The sequence below is a fragment of the Carettochelys insculpta genome, chromosome 19 (genome assembly GCF_033958435.1).
Source record: "Carettochelys insculpta isolate YL-2023 chromosome 19, ASM3395843v1, whole genome shotgun sequence".
Lineage (NCBI taxonomy): Eukaryota > Metazoa > Chordata > Testudines > Carettochelyidae > Carettochelys > Carettochelys insculpta.
Window position 1 is genome coordinate 1,841,800 of NC_134155.1, and position 20,421 is coordinate 1,862,220.

At 44.6% G+C, this 20,421-nt stretch overlaps 2 protein-coding genes across 3 annotated transcripts in view; one reads left to right on the forward strand and one right to left on the reverse strand.

Moving 5' to 3' along the window:
* The window catches only part of NSRP1 (nuclear speckle splicing regulatory protein 1), a 146,607-nt gene that overhangs the window by 46,851 nt on the left and 79,335 nt on the right, over positions 1–20,421 (reverse strand). The gene's annotated exons all lie outside the window — the stretch shown is intronic.
* SLC6A4 (solute carrier family 6 member 4) overlaps positions 10,795–20,421 on the forward strand; it is a 29,089-nt gene continuing 19,462 nt past the window's right edge. The window contains exons 1-6 of the mRNA XM_075014054.1: positions 10,795–11,381; positions 12,693–12,827; positions 14,706–14,925; positions 16,004–16,142; positions 17,905–18,039; positions 19,860–19,963. Of these exons, the coding sequence (XP_074870155.1) occupies positions 10,946–11,381; positions 12,693–12,827; positions 14,706–14,925; positions 16,004–16,142; positions 17,905–18,039; positions 19,860–19,963 (1,169 nt within the window). The 5' untranslated portion in view covers positions 10,795–10,945. The remainder of the gene's footprint in view (positions 11,382–12,692; positions 12,828–14,705; positions 14,926–16,003; positions 16,143–17,904; positions 18,040–19,859; positions 19,964–20,421) is intronic.

Below are 20,421 nucleotides of genomic sequence, written 5' to 3' on the forward strand. Positions count from 1 at the left end.
TGGAAATCAGACCATGTGAGGGAGATTGGTGTACAAAAACCTCACCAAGATGCTGAGTTGCCCACAGGCTGTTTCAGAGTCTCTGAAGCAAATGTGGGGTTAGGGTTACTCAGTCTTGGATAATCGCAGGGGAAAAGCACCTCAGCTTCATCTGTAAGGCAGGTACTTTTTCATTTTCTTTTAACCTAGAGACATAAAGTTTATACTACGTGAGCCAGACAAACTCTTTTATATGAAAGTGCTTCTTATGCTCTATGCAGATACCAGAGTTTCATTAACTTTTACTATTTTGCTGATGCTTGCAACTAGGCTATGAACTTGGAGAAAGCGATGATGACCTAAAGTTTATGTAATACATTTTGTTTGTTTACTTTTAGTGATATTTTTAAAAAACACTTTCTGTGGCTCTCAGCCCTCTTGGAAGTGTTTGGAGAACAGGCACATCTGTCCTGGCTTTGAGAAAAAAAGTCTTGAATTTTGTGAAAGTTTGCTTTGATTCATTATATGTATGCCTCAGTCTGCTTTTCTGCTGCTACATGCCCGCTGTCTGATCCCAGGCATTTGTCTAGTAATTATTAACGTTGCAGACAAATGCCTGTAGCAGCATGTTATGATAATTTGAAATTAGAATTTATGATCTAAATTCTTGTTTAATGAATAAAGTATTTATTTCAAATTCAAGAAAAATTATATGCAACTGAGCTAGGTGAAAGTGGCAGAATCTGAGACAAAAATCTGTGCAAAATTCTATTTTACTTTAAAAGGACAAAAATAAACCAAATTTAATTAGCCACATGTTTATATTTTACATGATCATGATTATGTTAAAATGGTTTATCTAACTTGATAAAACAGAATTATGGTCGATAACAGACTAAAGAGTATTTTGGTAATGTATTTGTCATGATCAGTGTTTACCTATGCAACTGTCAGGCTCGTTGACTTAGCTACAAGTTTGATAACTATTACAGAAGCACCAGCGATTACAAATGCAATGTGATCAGCTATGCAGTGTAAAGTCATTCTTCTCCCAATGACACACACAAACTGCCTTGGAAAGTTAAGAATAGAAAAATAATTTAATATTAAAGGCTAAAGTGAAATGGATCTATAACTCAGTGGTGTTGGATTCCTGGAGACAAGGGCGCTGGAATAACCGAGGGGGCACTGAGCACCACTGAACCAAACTGTAAACCCTGGGTATGACGGAAACCACTCCAAGCCAGGGGTACAGCAGCACTCCCCAGATTCCTAGTTGCAGCCCCTTTGCTGGGAGATAGTTCAGTTTAAGGATTTTCAAATTGGGGTTGTTTGTTTCCAGACACTTCACCAGATTTAATGCTGTGCATCTGATGTTAAATCGTCATGGCTCTTCCTCTAGGGCTTCTGTTGAGTGGGTTAATGCTAACCAGCTCTGCCTTGGCGTTGGAAAATATTGAGTGTTCTTGGGAAGTGTGTTATCAATAAGGCACCTGGCAAATGGCTGCGGTGGTGCATTTTCTTATTGGGCAAGGAGGAAAGTAATTCCAAAAAGCTCTGCAACCAAACAGTGTCAAAACATGGTGGGAATCCAATAAAAATGTACCCCGTGTACGAAAAATGTATTTCATCTCTCTGGGGCCTATCTGCAGGGACACAGGCTGCATTTTCCAACAGGCAGGCCATGAAGAAAATGAGGATGCAGCACTGTGGTGCCCTTCATTCTCTTCTAAAGATACTTCTGTAGCATTGTCTGTTTGGACAAGGTATTTTAATGCAAATAGCTGTGTATGATGAATGCCATATATAGGGTGCAGGGGTTTTCATGAAATGCTGCAGTAGAGCTTGGAACCAGAATGCTGCTGCCATACCTTGAAGACAGACTTGTAGCCAGTAGCCTTACAGGAAAGATCATCTAGACACATTTGTGACCTTCTATTTTCTTACATAAACATAATTATAGAGGCATGTGCTCTGTTAGTGTAAATTTGTAGTCAGTCTCTGACTCTTACTCTATATACGCATGCATGTATCTTATTATACAGTGAGCATGTGTCATTACCTCAATCTGCCTGTCTATGGAAGTCTGGACTTCCTGATGGGGCTCTAGTAATTTTGCGACATTTACTGTATTATGTGTCTTCCTTGAAGATTACATAAATGATTTAAGAATAATATCTAGGGCGGGGAACGGCGTCTTCTCTAAGCTCATCTGTTGCTTTGCCCTGAACATTTATACACTGCAGCTACAGAATGCATGTGTTTCATGATAGCCTGAACAACTATCGTTGAAAGACAGAGCAATGTGCCATCTACTAGAGTCTGCAACTTTGCCAGTATTATGTGGTTTCCCCGCTCTCCACATATGTCACTGTCACATATCCTCTCTCTCAGGAAATGTTAAAGATAGACTGAAACAAGAGAAAGGTTGTAATATAAAATTCAGAGTAAAGCCTGCTGCTTCCCCCTGAATGCACCAGGCTGTGTTGCTGGACATCTGAATAGAAGAAGCATGTGATGTTTTTGGGGTGACACACAAGACCTGCAACACAACATTGTTTATTCAGAATCATTGTGATTGCAGGTGTAGCCATCTGTCTGAGTGTAGGCTGCAGATGTTCCACTATTTATGGCTACACTCTGCCATTCCCACTAAGTAATATTTTATCGGCGGGTAGATTTCATAGTAAGGCAATACTAATTTGAGTGACAGAATCTGGATCTTAATACGTTAAGTCCCTTCAGGTGTGAGCATTATTCATACACAAGGTGCATACTGTCAATTTATCACACTATAAGAGGCTTGGCTATGCTGGTCATAGGAAGCGGTATAAAAACTTAAGATACACAGGTAGAGCTAAGTATACGTAGTGGGCGTGACCTAGATCCCACAGACTTCAGTTGGTTTTGGATCAGGTCTGTCATCTATACATTTTGTTAAAACTGGATTAGTTAAAGGTATAAATAAAACAAGCTGCAGAAGTCAACCCCACATTGCCAGAGGGATAAACCAGATGTGAGCCAATGCCTGTTCCTTGTGCCTATCTCTAGTTGATCAGCTCAGAGTTAAGGCTGTTTATCCATGTGATGACGTGCTCTAGTATACTAGTTTTGGAAACTGAAGATATGGTTCCTTACAATTATTGTCAATTTGCATAACAGAAAATCCAGATTATGGGGAAAGATTTTAGCACCAAATTGCTTTGAATGAAATCGGTACAGATGGGCCCATTCAATAGCCAATGACATTAAGTGACTGCTAACTCTGAACAGGGTTTTCCTGGTATGACCACCAAGTAAAATTCATTGGGACATGATCAGTTTTCAAACCAATTGGCTAGAATTGGTCTGTTTGTCTATTGTTTTCAAACAGTTCTCTTCACTGTGGGATCTCTGCTGCCACACTCATCTGTCATCTCTCCTGACCTGTGCCAGTGCAGAAAGCAAAAATGGAGAAGGGGATTAAGGAGCCTCTCTATATGTCCCTCCACAAAAGCAGTACAACTCTTATTCTCAAGAGTATTCCGGTTTGTGCAAGTTTCCCACAGAAGCTCTGTGTGGTGGGACAGAGGTGGAGCTGTGCAAGGCTGGAAAAGAAAAGGCCAAGAAATTTTTGAGTTTATACATATGCGGATTCAGTGTCTAAAACCCTTAACAAATGCTGTAGAGAGGGACTGAGGTTGCTGTTGCAGTCTGGAGGTTAGAACAATGGTTGCAGAAGTGCCATGCTGCCTTCTCTTTTGTTAAAGAATGGTTTATCAGCTCTCACAAACTCCTACTAAAGAAGACCCATTTACTTGGGCTTTGCACACGTGTATGCATCATCTTTAGCATAAAGTGCAATTTAATCACACAGCTAAATGCAATTTCAATATACTGGGTGCAAGAGAATAAGAAATAGCTTGTTCTGTTTTGCTCAGTATTTGCATTTCCCTTTAACTCTCCAGTTCAGATCAGTTTGGTTCTTAGCAGGTGCTATCGTACCCCAAGAATATTAATAACACAAAAGCCCTTCAATAAGAATTCAAGTCTAACACAGCCGGTGGCTGATACACCAGCAAGGACAAGGGTTGGGTGACTAAAATCAGTAAATTTTAAAAGGAAAAGTTATCTGTTCGAAGTGAAGTGCACACAAATCTACACTTGAACCTCCTTAGTCTGAAGAAGTGAGTTAACTCACGAAAGCTCATGCTCTGAACTTTTCTGTTAGTCTATAAGGTGCCACAGGACCCTTCGTTGCTCCTTAGTCTGGTAACCCCGGAAAACAGGGTATTCCCGATTAATGAATTTCCCAGGTCAGAGGGAGCACTGCAGGGTCTGGTGTGAGGGGGATGGGGTGTAGCGCTTACCTGGTGCCCCAGTACTGGGGGCACATGCGGCTCTATGCCCCCTACCACTCCTAGGCACTGCCCTCCAACATGATGGGAGCAGTGGGGAAAAGGTTCAGGAGAAGCATGTCACTGTGCTGCTGTCCCCTCAGCTGGGGAGGAGAGAGAGTGGCAGTGCAGGGAGCCACTTCCTCCACCCTTTGCCAGGGTCTGTACCATGGGTGTTCCTGGGCCAGGGACAGCCAGAATACAGAGGTTCAAGTGTATTTCATGACTGCAGGTTTAAAATAGCTCAGATGACTTTATGACAAATAATAACTCTTATAATGTGCACATTAGGGATAAACAAATTTCATGCTGCAGGGGTCAGGAAGGAATTCACACTCCACTCATGCTGCAGGGGTCAGGAAGGAATTCACACACCACTCATGCTGCAGGGGTCAGGAAGGAATTCACACTCCACTCATGCTGCAGGGGTCAGGAAGGAATTCACACACCACTACTCCTCTGCACACACAGTACCATTGTACAAAACTTGCAAGAGGCATTATGGAGGTTTCTGTTCCTCTGAAGCATCAAATATTGGTTGGTACCAAGAGCAGGGTGGCAAGTTTGGATGGCTAAATCTTACAGTCAGAATTCAGACTAAAGGTACGCAGTGCTTTTTTTTGTAAAAAAAAAAAAAAAAGAGGAGCCAGTACACAGCTGGCTCCACATCTCCCCTCTCCCCTCAGCTCTACCCCCACCCTACACATGTGCACACATGGGCGCGCGCACTACCTGGGTGGGTTTCGTGCAGCTTGGGCTGGCAGTGGGGCTCTGCACCCCAGCCAGCATCCAGCTGGCAGCTGGTGGAGTCCCCCAGCCACCCAGCTGGAGATCCTACGGTTGGGGCTACCCTGGCACAAAAAAAAAGCATTGAAGGTGTGATTTTTACCTTTCTAAAACCTGAGAACAGCAAACACAGTGATACTACACATCAGAATTTCCTCTTGCCTTTCTCAAAGAGGATCACTGAGCAGCAAATGAGAGGAATTCATTGTATGTTGCACACCTTGCCACTAGAGGTCACCATATGCCTCAGGAAATGCACCAGCAGACACCAGTAAAACAATGACCTGCCATAGTCCAGTCTGAGATGGGATTGGAACCCAGCACAGGGGCATTCTGAGGCTTCGCTACTAAAAGAGCCAAAGCTATACTTTTGTGCACTCTGTGAAACAAGCTGTTGCTAATGGGCTGTAGAGCCTCTCTAGCCACAGGTGGCGGTAACCACAGGTCACTATTGTCTCACGGCTCTTTGGCCTGTGTGAACAAATCGCACTGGTTTAGCTTCTAGTGAACAAATATCCACAAGTCATGGTAAGACTGGCATTTTAGGCCGAGGTGCCAAGGACTGAATGGGTACAGAGGACAGATTTCCCATGACCGTAGATGGGCCTGCTCTTGAGGACAGTGAGGTACACTGGAAGTGGGTGAAATTTGCACTGCTGTGGCCATTTCTGTGCACTGCACTATGGTCACTCTGTGGCTAATGAGAGGCCTATGATTTACAGAGTCGTCAGTCTGTCACCTCTCACAGACCCCCTGAGTCTTTAATCTGTGTCAGTGCATCCTCTGCTCAGAGCTAGGCGGGCAGCGAGAGGAGCAGATTCTTCAGGCCTCGGAAAGACTAAAACCACACTTACGAAAGACAACACAAGACCAACTCCAGTTTCCAGGTCACATTCTTCATAAACCTGTTCTCTGTTCTTTCTTTCTTACTTCCCCTGTGGCTGGTTCAGTTGTTGATAAAGAGCCAATAGGTGTTTCTGTGAGAGTGACCTTGGCAACAGCTGAGAATGAAAACAGATAATGGACAGTTATCCCTGATGCCATTTGCTAAAACAGTTACATTGTAGCAGATACTGCAGTAACAAAGAGCAGCCGAATGAAGAGGGACCCTCCAGGACCGGCACAGCTCTCTCCAGCACCAGGATTCCAGTCCTGAGGGCTCCTCCACAATATGCTGTCTACTTCCAAGACGTTCACTTCTTCTCTTATTAAATATTTATATTGTTCATATAAATATAATCCCTTTGCATGTGTGCTGTCTTTTCTCTTAAGTTGTAACCAGTAAAGAAACAAGATGATGTCTGTTACTACTGTCCACATTCTGTGTCAGTTTCTGGGTGTTAAAACTTGAGTGTTGAGCAAACAGCTGCTAAATTTAGCTCAGTGATGCTCTGGCATGACACATCTATGCTCACCGCTGCCCAGCTGTAAAGTCTGTTGTTCCAGAGACATTTCTCCCACTAAACAGCTGTAGCTGCCTTTTAAGTCGGCGATCCAGTTCATGCTCAGGCTCCTCAGAGGTCAGAAACCATTTTATCAGCTTGAAATTATGGAAAAACTTACTAAAATATTCCCATTATCCTGATACTTCATCTGTCTCAGTTTGAAGTGGTCTGGGCAGAGCCCAGACAGGGTTTTGTTTTAGACAGACAGAACTCCCACTTGCCTCGGACCCATCGCTCAGGGTGGTGGCTCAGTGGAGTCCCCGCCAATTGACACACCTGCCACTCTGGGACTACAGTGAAAATGCCGCCAAAGTATCCGGAAGTCACAGAGGCTGTGAACTCTATGACCAAATCTTAGCCTTCAGCATGGGTAACACATTTGTTAAACTGTTTCTCTCTGGTGTTGCATTTTCTCCTGTCTTGCCAAAAACCACTCCCTACGGAAGTTGCTCTCTTCATGAACACCTAACAAAGCTGCTCTTTAATTGCTCTCCAGCAGATGCAGGACAGGCTCTGTGAAATCACCAGCACAAAAACACAGTTGTAGGGAATTCAGGCTAAATCTCTGTCCAGGAGCACAGGACGCACAGCACTAGAGAACATCTTTGCTTGATGTAATTATATAACCTGCCTCCGGCCCCAGCCTGCACCTCATTTTCTGCTGTCTATGGAAGGCTTGTGTGAACTGCAAGGCTCTTCAATGCTGTCCCACAGCAGAGCCTACCACATGCTTTCACCTGGCTTCCCCTTTCTACACCCCTGCTCAGGACATGGTGGGCTGGAGGAATTTCCAGGATATTTATACAGTGGTTTGAACAGTATATTCTCATTGTAAGGGACAGCTGTACACTGCAATTTTTATAAACATATTATGTCTTTATTGGCCTGGTGAGTAAGTTTACAACAATATTTAAATAGGCTACTCAGGCTCCAACCAAGTCAGTCCTTGCAGTGTGGGATGGAGAGTTGCCTTTCCTGAGGTCCCAGAATTAGTGTGGTCCCTGCTGAGAGCCATCCACCTCTCTTTAAACATTGAAGGCCAGATTTTCAAAGGTCCTTAGAATCACAAGGTTTGAAGAGAACTCAGGAGGTCATCGAGTCCAGCCCCTAGCTGAAAGCAGGACCAATCCCAACTAAAGCATCCCAACCAGGGCTTTGTCAAGCTGGGACTTAAAAACATCTAGGGAAGGAGATTCTACCATCTTGGTAGGTAACCTGTACCAGAGCTTCACCACTTTCCTAGTGAAATAGTTTTTCCTGTTACCCAACTGAGACTTCCCCGACTGCAACTGGAGACCATGGCTCTTCATTCTGTCATCTGTCACCACTGAGAACTACCTCCCTCCATCCTCTCTGGAACCCTGCTTCAGGTAGTTGAATGCTGCTACCAAATTCCCCCTCACTCTTCTGTTCTGAAGACTAAATAAGCCCAAATCCCTCAGCTTCTCCTCATGTCATGTGCTCCAGCCCCCTATGCATTTTTGTCACCCTCTGCTGGATGCTCTCCAGTGCATCCACATCCTTTTTTGTAATGAGGGATCCAGAATTGAATGCAATACTCCAGATTATGCCTGAAGATGCTTAAAGTACCTAGTGGGATGTCAGAAGTACCCGAGGAGGTTAGGTGCCCAACTCCCATTGATTTCACTCCGGAATATGCCTGCTCAAGTGCTTTTAAAAAATCTTACTAGGTGTCTGTCTGAACATTCACTTCACTTAAACTCTCGTACTCTGACTGGAGCGTAGGTCATCTACAAGTCTCGTCCACTCTGTTGTGGTACAAAACTTTTAGCTGACTCCAGGTGTACCCCAGTTGTTCTTCAGTCTCAGTAGATCTCCAGGTTATGTAAGGTCTTCCTCTTTTGCTTTTTCCTTGCAGATTGCATTTGAGAGCTTCGCAGACTTGGTGGTGGATGATGATTTCCTGAGAGGGTGGCCTCACCATCCCCACTTTCTTCTCTTGATTTGAACAGCAAGTGGTTCTTGTTCTACTCTGTTCCAAAGCTCCTCATTTGTGACAAAGTCTTACCATTTGATTTGAAGGATGTACCTCAGGCACCTGTTTATGAACGTCTGTGACTTGTGATTTGAAGATTTAGTATGCCAGGTCTTATAGCCATACAAGAGCTCACTCTTCACATCTGCGTTGAAGATCTGCAGTTTCATCTTCGCAGATATAATTAGTGAACTCCATATGCTGCAAATCTGGCCTTGAGCTCTTTTTTGAGCTTTCAGTCCAATATCCTGTTTCTGCTAGATGTTAGCAGGAGAATTTAGCTGGGAGTGGCCTTCTGTCCATCAGAGCTATCTTAGGGATTCTGCATCCGGTCAAAAGCAATTTTGGTAAATGATGGCTGAGATGGATCCAGGCTCAATACATTAACCCCTGTGGCTCTGGAACTGAATGCAGTAAGAGTGCAGTCATCCAAGGCACAGACCATGGCTCTTCTCAACCAAACACTGGACTAGTTTGAGGACCACTGCTGTAAGCAATTCCTTCTGGGATACAAAATACAAACATTTATCACCCAGTTAGCCATTCGGAGCTATACATCAGCAGTAAAGGAAGGGGACTCTAACAGGAACAGAGCCCAACATCGTTCCAGTAGGAACGGAGACGGAGGCTGATTAGAAACACCTTAAATGCTGATATGTAAGCCATGGAAAATGCAGCCACACGAGAAGTGTAATTAGCTGAAAAACCTTTACTGCTTTCCAGATTACTAGCACAAGTGTAAAGTCCAGCAGGGCTCAGAGTACGTCTCCACATTTATACCTGGTGTTTAACACCCTTGATGCAGAAAAGAGAGAGAAAGTGGCTCTAGCCTTCTGTAGTTCTTTCATGTTAACATCCATGATGTGAAGGGTCTCCTAATCTGTATGAGTTCTGCTGGGAGACTGGAGAGGGCTTGGACTCCAAAGATGCCCAGCTTTTATAGCCTGACAGGTAAAGCAGAAACCACTAATCTTTGCTGTACAATTATATTTTGCTGGGACTTTGAAGATGGTTCAGTCTTTGTTGATGATTAACTTACATTAGTAGAATAGCATTCAAGACTATTACGAGAATATGGGCTTCATGACACAGTGAGTAATATCTGTTTGTCTGAGGAGTGTGTACGGTATGGGTAAAGAACCAATAAGGGAGCTGCGAATTATTAGGCTCTATTCATACTTCCAGGGGTCTAATCTGGACAACTTTTTACTTGACAACTCACCTCCTCTTTCAGCTTATTTTCTTCCATGAGTAGGAAGAGATATGGATTTAGTTATGTGCATGCAAAACTGGGTGTTAGGAACCCTTGGGTTTTAATTCTGGCTGTAACAATAACTACCATTTAACAGGCACCTGCCTGCCTTAGTTTTCCTATCTATACAATTGAGGGGTACATATTCTTCTTCATGAGGTACTGTGGTAATTGTTTGCTGTTGTAAAGTGTTTGAAAAGGAGACGTGCTACACAGTAATTATAATTTATGTATCTAAACCAGCATGCAGTGGTGTGCATAGCAGCTTACGAGCAGAAGAAAGATGAAGTCCATGCCCTAAGAAACCTACAAAGGCTAAATTGTCCCTTCTGCTCTCCTGTGAGTAAGGAGTGGGGCAGAACTGCATCATTCCGGATGCAGACCCAAGAACAAAGGCACAGTTCCTCTCCCGCTCCTTCCTTGCTCTGGGGGAGACATAATTAATCTTCTTCTGGAGCACCTTGCTCCCCTGCGGGGATTGTGGAGGGCGAGAGGGAGGAAAAAGAGCTGAAGCCAGGGCTCCTCTTACTGCCTGCCCCTGACGTGCAATGGGGAGCCTGATCTGAGTATCCCCATCTCTCTTTGCATGGCTGGAGTCACAATCTGAGTACAGCCAAACATGGTGGGTGCAGTGGGGTTACTGAAGAGTGGTCAAGTAAAGGCTGTGGCAAGATAGCCCTAAATGTGAGAGATTATCAGGAGGGCCACAGGCTGCTTGCTATGTGGAGTGGCTCCACTCCTGTTCTGCAGCTGGCAGGAAGAGGTTTCCACCCTCACCCCCTACTTCCCCGTAGCTCTCTCAGTTTGAGGCACTGTAGCTGCTCACAGGATTATCTATTTTAGGGTAGTTTTATTTTAAAGTAATGTGCTTTACTCACCATTACCTGTGATGGTATCCTGGTACAACCACCAGCCCCAGCAGCCCTTACAATGCAACTGAACTCTTTTCTGTTTCTTTGAAGCTGTGTGTGTCTGCAATCCAGAGGACGTAAAGACTGCAGAGTACTCAGTGGCACTGGGAACCCAGAGCTTCAAGCAGCCACTTGGCACCAGGGGATTCTGATCCAGGCCACTCACTAATGGGCAGCAGCCCCATCTTTTAACCAGCAGAATGGAGAAGTCATCCAGCAATAAGACCCAGCCTCTGACATCTAAGAAAGAGCTTTTGGACTGTACAGAAGGGGAAGATTGCAGAGAGAATGGACTCCTGGTCAAAAGCCCTCAATCTGCCCTGCAGCTGGCAGAGGATGGGAATAAGGTGCACCCCAGCCAGGGAGATAAAAAGGAAGCAGGTCAGATCTCAAATGGCTACTCAGTGGTTCAGAGCCCAGTGCCTTGCAATGGAATAGGAGATGGGGAAGATGGGCAGCGCCCTGCTGCAGCCACCACCACCACTTGTGGTGTGGAGGCTCAACCGCAGCTGATGGAGCTGGAGGAAAGAGAGACCTGGAACAAAAAAATGGACTTTCTTCTCTCTGTCATTGGCTATGCAGTGGATCTGGGCAACGTGTGGCGATTTCCTTATATATGCTACCAAAACGGAGGAGGTCAGTGCTCAGACCCATATGCCATTCCTTAAAAGTTGGCTTTTTTGAGTGTAAACAGTTCAGGTCTATGGCTAAAGGACACCAAGAGTAAGCAACAAGGGATTATGGGACAAGAGGAGTTGATTTATGAGCTAAATTAAAAGGGCAAAATATGTCTAGAGTCAGGTAAGGGTTGCTGGGACATACATATGCACCAACGAGTAGATGAGGGCTATAAACCCAAAGAGGGAAGACTAATTATGAATTATCTAGAATGATGCAATATCGAGTATTGCTAGAAAGCGTGGACTTAAAATAAAAAAAGGAGAATGTAGAGTTAATCATAGGCAAAAACATCCTGACCCTGAGATCAGTTAGGCTGTGGAACAGTCTCCCAAGGGAAGAGATAAGAAGCCCAATCCCCTGAAACATTTACATTCACACTAATCAATATACCAGAAAATTTCAACACTGAGGGGGCTCAGTGCATTCAGACAATGATTGTAACCAGTGAGGGATCCATATGACCTTAATGCGTTGTACCAGAGGATGACATGCTTTTAGTTTTTGCTCCATTCTGCTGCTGCATCCATGGTAGCCAATAAAACCTTTGCAAATTTCCCATATGTTTGGTACAGAAGACTGGGAATAGGAGTGCTTTTGACACTGCCTGCTAGGAGATAAGCTTGCTGTACCTCAGAACTCTATGCCACTGGAAATTTAGAGCCAGCTTGTGACATTCCTCAGAGCGGTGGTTTGGGGACATTACCTGGGGCACTTGAAAATTGGACTGTTAGCCATTTGTAATGCTCCAACATGACACACAGTAATTTAACTCCTTCGGTGTTTATGGCATTGTCTTTCAAGAGAAACAGTTGCCGTACCCATTGGTGAGCAGCCTCCAAGGGGTAGCCATGTTAGTCTGTAGCTGCACAAATAATAAGCAGTCCTGCAGAAGTGGGTTTTACCCACAAAAGTACATGACCTAATAAATTTGTTAGTCTCCAAAGTGCCACAGGAGCGCGCACCGTTGGTGATCAACTACTTGCATGAGTAATCCTGTTGAAGATGATGGGACTAGTCATGTGAGTAACTGCTCACATATGTGACTAATGGGGTCACACTGTGGCCTTTTAGGAACATACCCATTTTTATGAGTTCTCTTTAGTGTGACATTACATGAATGTTTGACTGGACTGACCTCTTGAGATCAGGGGGTCACACAGGTTATACTGTGATAGTTCACTGTGGTATATATTGTCTGCAGCCTATTAAGAACTGTTCTTTATGAATTGTTTACACTATTACACAAGTGTCCTCTCTTCTTTGCAGGAGCGTTTCTCATCCCATACACAATCATGGCCATCTTTGGAGGCATCCCTCTCTTTTACATGGAGCTGGCACTTGGACAGTACCACAGGAATGGATGTATCTCAGTCTGGAGGAAAATTTGTCCTATTTTCAAAGGTAGTAATGGGAATTGGAAGCTTACAATGATCCCACAGGCTTACTCACAGACATCTCTTTAAGGGTAGAACAATTACTGAAAATAAGAGAATGTCAAGTGGTTTAGGCTTCAAATTTAAGTTACATAAAGCAAGCTTTCCTAAAACCTAGAGTTAATTACTTTTAGAAATCATGTACTCAAAAAAAAAAACAAACAAACAAAAAAAAAACAAACCAAAAAAACCAAACCAACAGGTAATGTTGTTCTATAGACACAAACATTGCCTTAACTGTTTTCCAACTAACGGATGCAGCCTTATACTAGTGTATGAAAACCTGGAAATGAAGCTGACTAAAAACAAATCTCTCTTTTGCTGTCCCAAGACAGAAGAAAAAAAATGCAAAACTGTATGTAGAACATTATACTGCTGAAAGTAAATTGAACTTTAACAATTCTTCCATATTTAATATTTGAAATGGTATCAGAAATATGGGCTGGGAAAAATATTGCAAATCCATTATTTTTATCCCAGAGAGATCTTTAATACAAGTCACCCTGCAGCTCTATCTCACAGCTCTTACCCATCTCTACTGGCAGTGATAACAGAGTATGTGTTAGGTAATATGTTACCCTAGCTCCCAGTACCCCGGTTACATTTCCTTCTGTTTTGGTTTGTTCTTTTGTGGCGTGAAGGATGGGCGGAATTTGCTTCACAGTCAACATTCCACAGACTAGTATCAGAGAGGTAGCAGAGTTAGTCTGTGGCACCTTACAGACTAACAGATATATTGGAGCATAAGCTTTCATGGGCAAAGACCCGCTTCGTCAAATGCATGAGTGGGGGGTTTCAGAGGAGGATTTAAAGAGGGGGGTCTCAGTAAAGGGGAGGGCCACAGCTGACATGGTCTATTCAATCAGGGTGGAACTGGCCCATTATTGGCAGTTAGTGTGGAGTTGAGAACATCGAGAGGAGAAATCAAGTCAGTTCAGTCAGGGGTGATGTGGCCCATTGCCAGTTGCTAATGTGGAGGTATGATCATCAAGAGCAGAGAAACTGCTTTTATCCCAGAGACCATGGACTGAGTCAGGACAGCATTTATGTATGTTCCGTTTAGAAGAGAGATGTTTTTCTGAAGTGTGGCTTGAGCACATCACCCTACTTTCTGAAACCCCCATAAAGTTCTAGAGCAGTGTTTCCCGATTTTATTTGCCCATGGAAACTTTTAAACTCGAAAGAATTTCACAGAACCCCATTCCCAGGCTTTACTCCCCTCAGCCCCCAAACCTGCCCCCCCACTCCAAGCTTTACATTCCTCAGCCCCAAAACCTGCCCCCACATCTCCAGGATTAAACCGCCTCAGCCCCAAACCAACGCCCGGGACTAACCCATCCATGGCGCTAGCTGGGAAGCCTACAATGGGCGGCCACATGCAGTCAGCAGAAGGAAGGCTGGTGTGGAGGTGTTCAGCTGGTGGGGGGGTGAGCCAATCACCACTCATGGGAAGGGTGCAGCTGCTTGGGTAGCGGAATGAGTGAGGGGCTCTCTGCAACTCCTTGGAATTCAATTCAGTTGATTTAACATCTAGATTCCTCCTGCTGCCCTGCCCTCCATTAAAACAATTCAGTTGAGTTCTACTCTTCCTGCAGCAGCAGGGCAGAAAGCCGCAGAGGAGACAGCTACTGTAATGGAATTTTCTCACAAACCCCGTCTTTTCACTGAGCGGAACCCTGGGCTCCTTCTGTAGAACACCATGTGTGAAACACTGTTCTAGAGCACTAGTGCATGTATTCCTCCTATTTGGATGTCCCCAGCGGCTGATTTTAGCTTACACAGATTATGCACTGCCTGGACCCAGCACCCTCATTTGCACTCACATAACTGTTTCCTGCCTTACTAGGAATTGGCTTTACCATCTGTATAATAGCTTTCTACGTAGCCTCGTACTACAATACAATCATGGCTTGGGCCCTCTACTACCTCATTTCGTCCTTCACGGCGGAGCTGCCATGGACCAGCTGCAAAAATGCTTGGAACACAGGCAACTGCACCAATTATTTCACCAATGCCAGCATTACCTGGACCTCACACTCCATCTCCCCTGCAGAAGAATTTTATACGTAAGTGCATGTAAGTGGAGACAGCAGTACCAGAAAAAAGGGTAGAAATGCAGGACGTTTTTATTTATAGGGTAAGAGGGATATTTATCAATCACAGGCCTTTTTTTTAAATGGCTGGAGATTAAAAAGCATGTAGGTGTTAGTACGCGTAGGACAGGGGTCTCATCTCATGATTTATAGCCTAAACACTCTTTAGCTACGTATACACGGGGATGCTACATCGAAATAGCTTATTTTGATGTAGCGAAATCGAAATAAGCTATTTCGATGAATAGGACCTACACGTCCTCCAGGGCTGGTGCCGTCGACGTTCAACGTCGACATTGGGGGGCACTACATTGAAGTAGGCGCTGCAGGGGAGCGTCTACACACCAAAGCGGCCCACATCGAAATAAGGATGCCAGGAACAGCTGCAGACAGGGTCACAGGGTGGACTAGCGCTTCCGGGGAAACAGCAAGCCACTCCCTCAAAGGGCCCCTTCCAGACACACTTGCACTAAACAGCACAAGATCCACAGAGCCGACAACTGGTTGCAGACTCTGTGCATGCAGCATGGATCCCCAGCTGCAGCAGCAGCAGCCAGAAGCCCTGGGCTAAGGGCTGCTGCACACAGTGACCACAGAGCCCCACAGGGGCTGGAGAGAGCGTCTCTCAACCCCTCAGCTTATGGCCGCCATGGCGGACCCCGCTATTTTGATGTTGCGGGACGCGGATCATCTACACGTGCCCTACTTCGACGTTCAACGTCGAAGTAGGGAGCTATTCCCATCTCCTGTTGGGGATAGTGACTTCGACGTCTCGCCGCCTTACATCGATTTCAACTTCGATATAGAGCTCGCCACGTGTAGACGTGGCAGGCGCTATTTCGAAGTTGGCACGGCTACTTCAAAGTAGCTGGCTCGTGTAGACGCGGCTTTTGTGTGTTTACAAATCAAAAAAGCAGTCCAGTAGCACCTTAAAGGCTAACAGTATAATTTATTAGGTCCCAGCTTTCATGGGACAGACTCGCTTCTTCAGATCTGGAGAATCTTTGTGTTTGTTAGAAGAATAACAATGTGCTTTTCTCTCCTGCTTTAGCCGCCACATTCTACAGGTGCAAAGGTCCAAAGGGCTGGATGATCTGGGAGGCATTAGCTGGCAACTGACCCTCTGCTTATTGTTTATTTTCACTATTGTGTACTTCAGCATCTGGAAAGGGGTCAAAACATCTGGCAAGGTGAATGCAAAATCAAGAGGAAATTGCTTGGTATAGCATAGTTTCTGCAGCATGACTGGAGCAGCCTGTTACTATGAGAGAAAGTAAACTCTGATTGCTCTGAGCACAGGGACTGAAAATTCACCTATGGGTAGAAAGCACCTAGTGTCTAGTGAGTGTTACTGTAATCCATCTAATACATGTTAACAGTACATTGGGCTGCTGTTCTGTAGATAAAGATCATTCTGAATTGGTGTGGAGGGTAATCTGATTACTGCTCTGTTGAGCCACAGTTCCACTGCTTCTTTTCCTACAGATGGGCTTTGCTGTCTCCCGTCAAAGCAAATCATGTTTCCCAAACAGGGCTTCTTAATACATATCTATTTACAAATGATAGGTATTAAATCTTTCCCTGGAAAGAACACCTCCTATGAGAGAGCTCACACCACTTTACAAAGATTAGAGTTATTGTTCCCATTTTACAGAAGGGGAAACTGCATTGCAGAAAGATTAAGAGCAAGCTTTTCAGAAGGGTCAGTTGATTGTGCATGGCCTGACAGAGGAATGCATCTTCTGCAATGGGCAGGGCCTAACTTTCAGGGCTGCTGAGCTTGTGCATTTCTGAGTTTCTTCTGAAGTTTAAGGGTCTCAGTTTAGACCACCAGCATCTGTGGACACTTCTCAAAAGTCCAGCTCCAGTGACTCACTCCCAGTCACACACAACGTCTGCGTCTACACTTACCTGGAAGGTCAATGGTTGCTCTGCAATTTTTGGTATGCCAGTTGCATACCAAAAATCAACTTTGCAGCCCTTGACTTCTGTGCCTGTCTTCATGGCAGAAGGTCAATGAGATTGCTCCTTCCATTGACCTGGCTTAATACCATGCCACTCAAAAGAAGTTCCAGAGTCGACACTGGCAATGCAATGCACCGTTTCACCTCGGAAAATGGTATGTAAGTGTTTGATCTTCCACGGCAACTGTAGACTCAGCCTTATTCAGCAGCAGAGCTGGAAATGGAATGTGGAATTCTGTCTCTCTCTCTCCCCCCTCCAACCCCCGTTCTAACCATTGTACCAGGTTAGTCCTTTTTCAGATGAGAAAAGACAATGGTCAGAGCACACAGACAGTATAAAATTAAGCAATTTGTCTCTCCTCTTTGACGAGACAGCTGCAGCAAACCTGGAGATGACTGCCTCTGAGAGGAGAATGCCTATTGGTGGTGCAGTCAGGCTGGTGATGCTGAATAAACTGATTTACACACCATCAACAGAAAGAAATGATTCCCAAACTCTTACTAACCTAACACACTTCATCAGAGGGCGAAGGCAAAGGAGATGGACAAAAAAAGACGATACACAAAATTAGTGCAATGAAGGTTGTAGGTCTGCCTGCACATGGCCCATTTCTTTTCTCCCTTGCGCTGAAGTGTGTAACAAAAGGAAGTTTAGAAAAGGTGTCCTGGGTGGACACTTCTGTGATGGGTGTTGGCATTATGGAAGGCAAGAGGAGGAGAGTCAGAGTCTGCATTCCTGGGTGCTAATTCTTAGCTCTGCTGCTGATTCACTGCAAGATGCTAGGCATGTCAACTAACTACACTGTGCTAAGTTTTCTCCTTTGATTAAAGGATAGTACTGTGTAATAGCCTTTGTAAAGCACTTTGGATGAAAGGTGTAATACGTCTAAATATGACTATTCATTCAATACACTGTACCTCTATCATCATTTCAGTTTCCCTCAATCAGCACCCATGGCAAACACTGGTTTAATGTTTTCTCTCACAGGTGGTGTGGGTGACTGCCACATTCCCTTACATCATACTGTTTATCCTGTTAGTACGAGGGGCCACACTGCCTGGAGCCTGGAGGGGGGTTGTTTTCTACCTGAAGCCTGACTGGCAGAAACTCCTGGCCACTGAGGTAAGAACATTGTTATAAAGGGGAGATGAATCGCAGCTGGTAAGACTTGTGCACCTAAGTCTCTCTGTCTCAGAGCAAGGTGGCTATCAGCACAGCAAACAAGCACCTAAGGGTTTTGAAGCCTGATATGGAACTCCGGTTCTTTAAAATCTTTGTCCCAAGTGTTTTGCCGTTGTAACAATTATGCGAGATCACCAAGTGGTTACTGCTTCTGCTTCTACTGTAGCTAAACTTAACCTAAACTGGTGGGCTTCCTGTAGAGGTGCTGAACTCCAGATGATCAGCAGATGTTGAAACAGGCTAAACCACCTTTAATGGAATCCACTAGCAGGTGGCTGCACTCACTACTTGCATCCCAGAATCGGGAATATTGCCACCACTGAAACTCAAGCTCAGTGTCAAGCTCTGGCAGGTGTGCCTGAAGAGCCCTTCCTTCCCAGTCCAGTGCTGCTTGACGCAGCTGGAAACTTCCCACATTCTGTACAGGTGCGACACCAGGGAAACAATCGGACTCAACCCACTGCACCTGAAGAAGTGATGACAGTGGCACAGATGTGAACGTGTGGGGAGAGGTCTGGAGATGAGACCATAATAACACAACAACATGTTGACCTAGTGTCTGTCTTAGATCTGAACAGGTATGGAAGAGGCACTCAGTCCATTTGGCTCCCAACTGTGTTTGCTTCACTACTTGTGAATGTTGCTAATGGGAAGGGAGAGGGAAAAAACCCAAAGCAATAAATACCCGAAGATTAAATGCTCTAAGGTTTGTGAGTCTGCAGTTTCCCAGCTGATATGGAGAGTTTTCAACGAAGAGGAAATGAAGAGACACCATTTTCTGATAAAGCAGCATCTCCAATAAGGGACCACGTCTTCCTAAAAGCAATAAAGGACATTGATATTGTATTGAATATATCTGAAGTGAGGACAGCAGATTGCAATCTGTATGCTGCTTTGCAGCAGAGCTCTACCCAGGGGAGGTGCAGGCAACCTGCACAGAAGGAGAATGTTAGAAATGAGCTGTAGTGTACTTCGTGTTGCAATCAAGAGGGATTAAAAGAACCAGGACTCTTCCTTTCAGGGATGGAACAGAGATCAGCAGTTTGGAGCTGCCACTCAGCAAGACCGGCCAGTGTACCAGTATTGTTGTAACCAGGTCATCACACTTTTATCTAACATGGCTTCAACACACTTCAGTTGTGGTAACACAGCTGGAGTTGTACCCGCACCACCAAACACATGTGCATCAATCCCAGGACAAATCACCGAGTGCTGTAGTCCGGAGGACATGCCCTTGAGACAGACATGGGGCAATGCACTCCAGATGTCTTTCTGCAAAGAGCTCCTGGAGGAAGGAAGGAAGGCCGGCCAAACCCATTACAGAGACAAAGTCACAATGCAAAAATAATATTCTGCAGGCAACCTACTATCTGTCAGCCTAGGACACTGTCAAGGGTGAAACAGTGATAGCTGCCACAGTTACTGAGTTTTTTACTGTGTTTGTTTAGAAATGGGGGAACATTTCACCTCTGGTGACCTACAAAGATAAATCCTAATTATGCCACAAGTGAAAATAAGTATGATGTTCTCACTGTGCTGGGCAACTGCCTCTGTCACAAAACTACAAAAACATTTCTCATACTTCAGCCCAAAATCTTTGATCTACGTTAACAAGCTCTTAATAAAATGATTGTTAAAATAGGACTAGACTATATACAGGCTGTTGGAATCTAATTTGCAGCCCCAGTTGCCTGTAGAATGGCATTTACTCTATATTTAACATCTGCTTCTCTTGAAGCTCTGCCTCTTATGTTTTTCAGGTCTGGGTGGATGCTGCAGCTCAGATTTTCTTCTCACTTGGTCCAGGTTTTGGCGTCCTACTAGCTTTTGCCAGCTACAACAAATTCCACAACAACTGCTACCAGTGAGTTCCACCTCAGTGTAACAAATAGGCAACAAATGGACAGTGTAAAAATGAAAGCAGTCTGGGTATTTTAAAAAAAAAGGCAGAGGGAGGGAGGGAGAGAGAGAGAGAGAGAGAAAGATAATGCTGGTGAAGGTTGGCCGGTGGTCAGTTCCACAGAGCGAATTTGCCCGCAAAACAGATACATTTAGCCTCAGAGCAATCTGCCCTCAAACCACACCCAATCAAGGGGCCTCACCTCAAGGCAGGCTGGAAAGTTGCTTCTCATGTCTTGTCAATTATTATTTATGTTCTGGTAGCACCAAAAAGCCCTGGTGTGAATCAGACTCCTCTTGCGTTAGGCTCTGTACAAATATGGAACAAAATGATGACCCCTCCCCCGCATTTACAACCCACATAATTCTTCATTTCTGCCGAGACTGCCCATAAGGGTGCCAATTAATTTTAGTGGTGAGTTT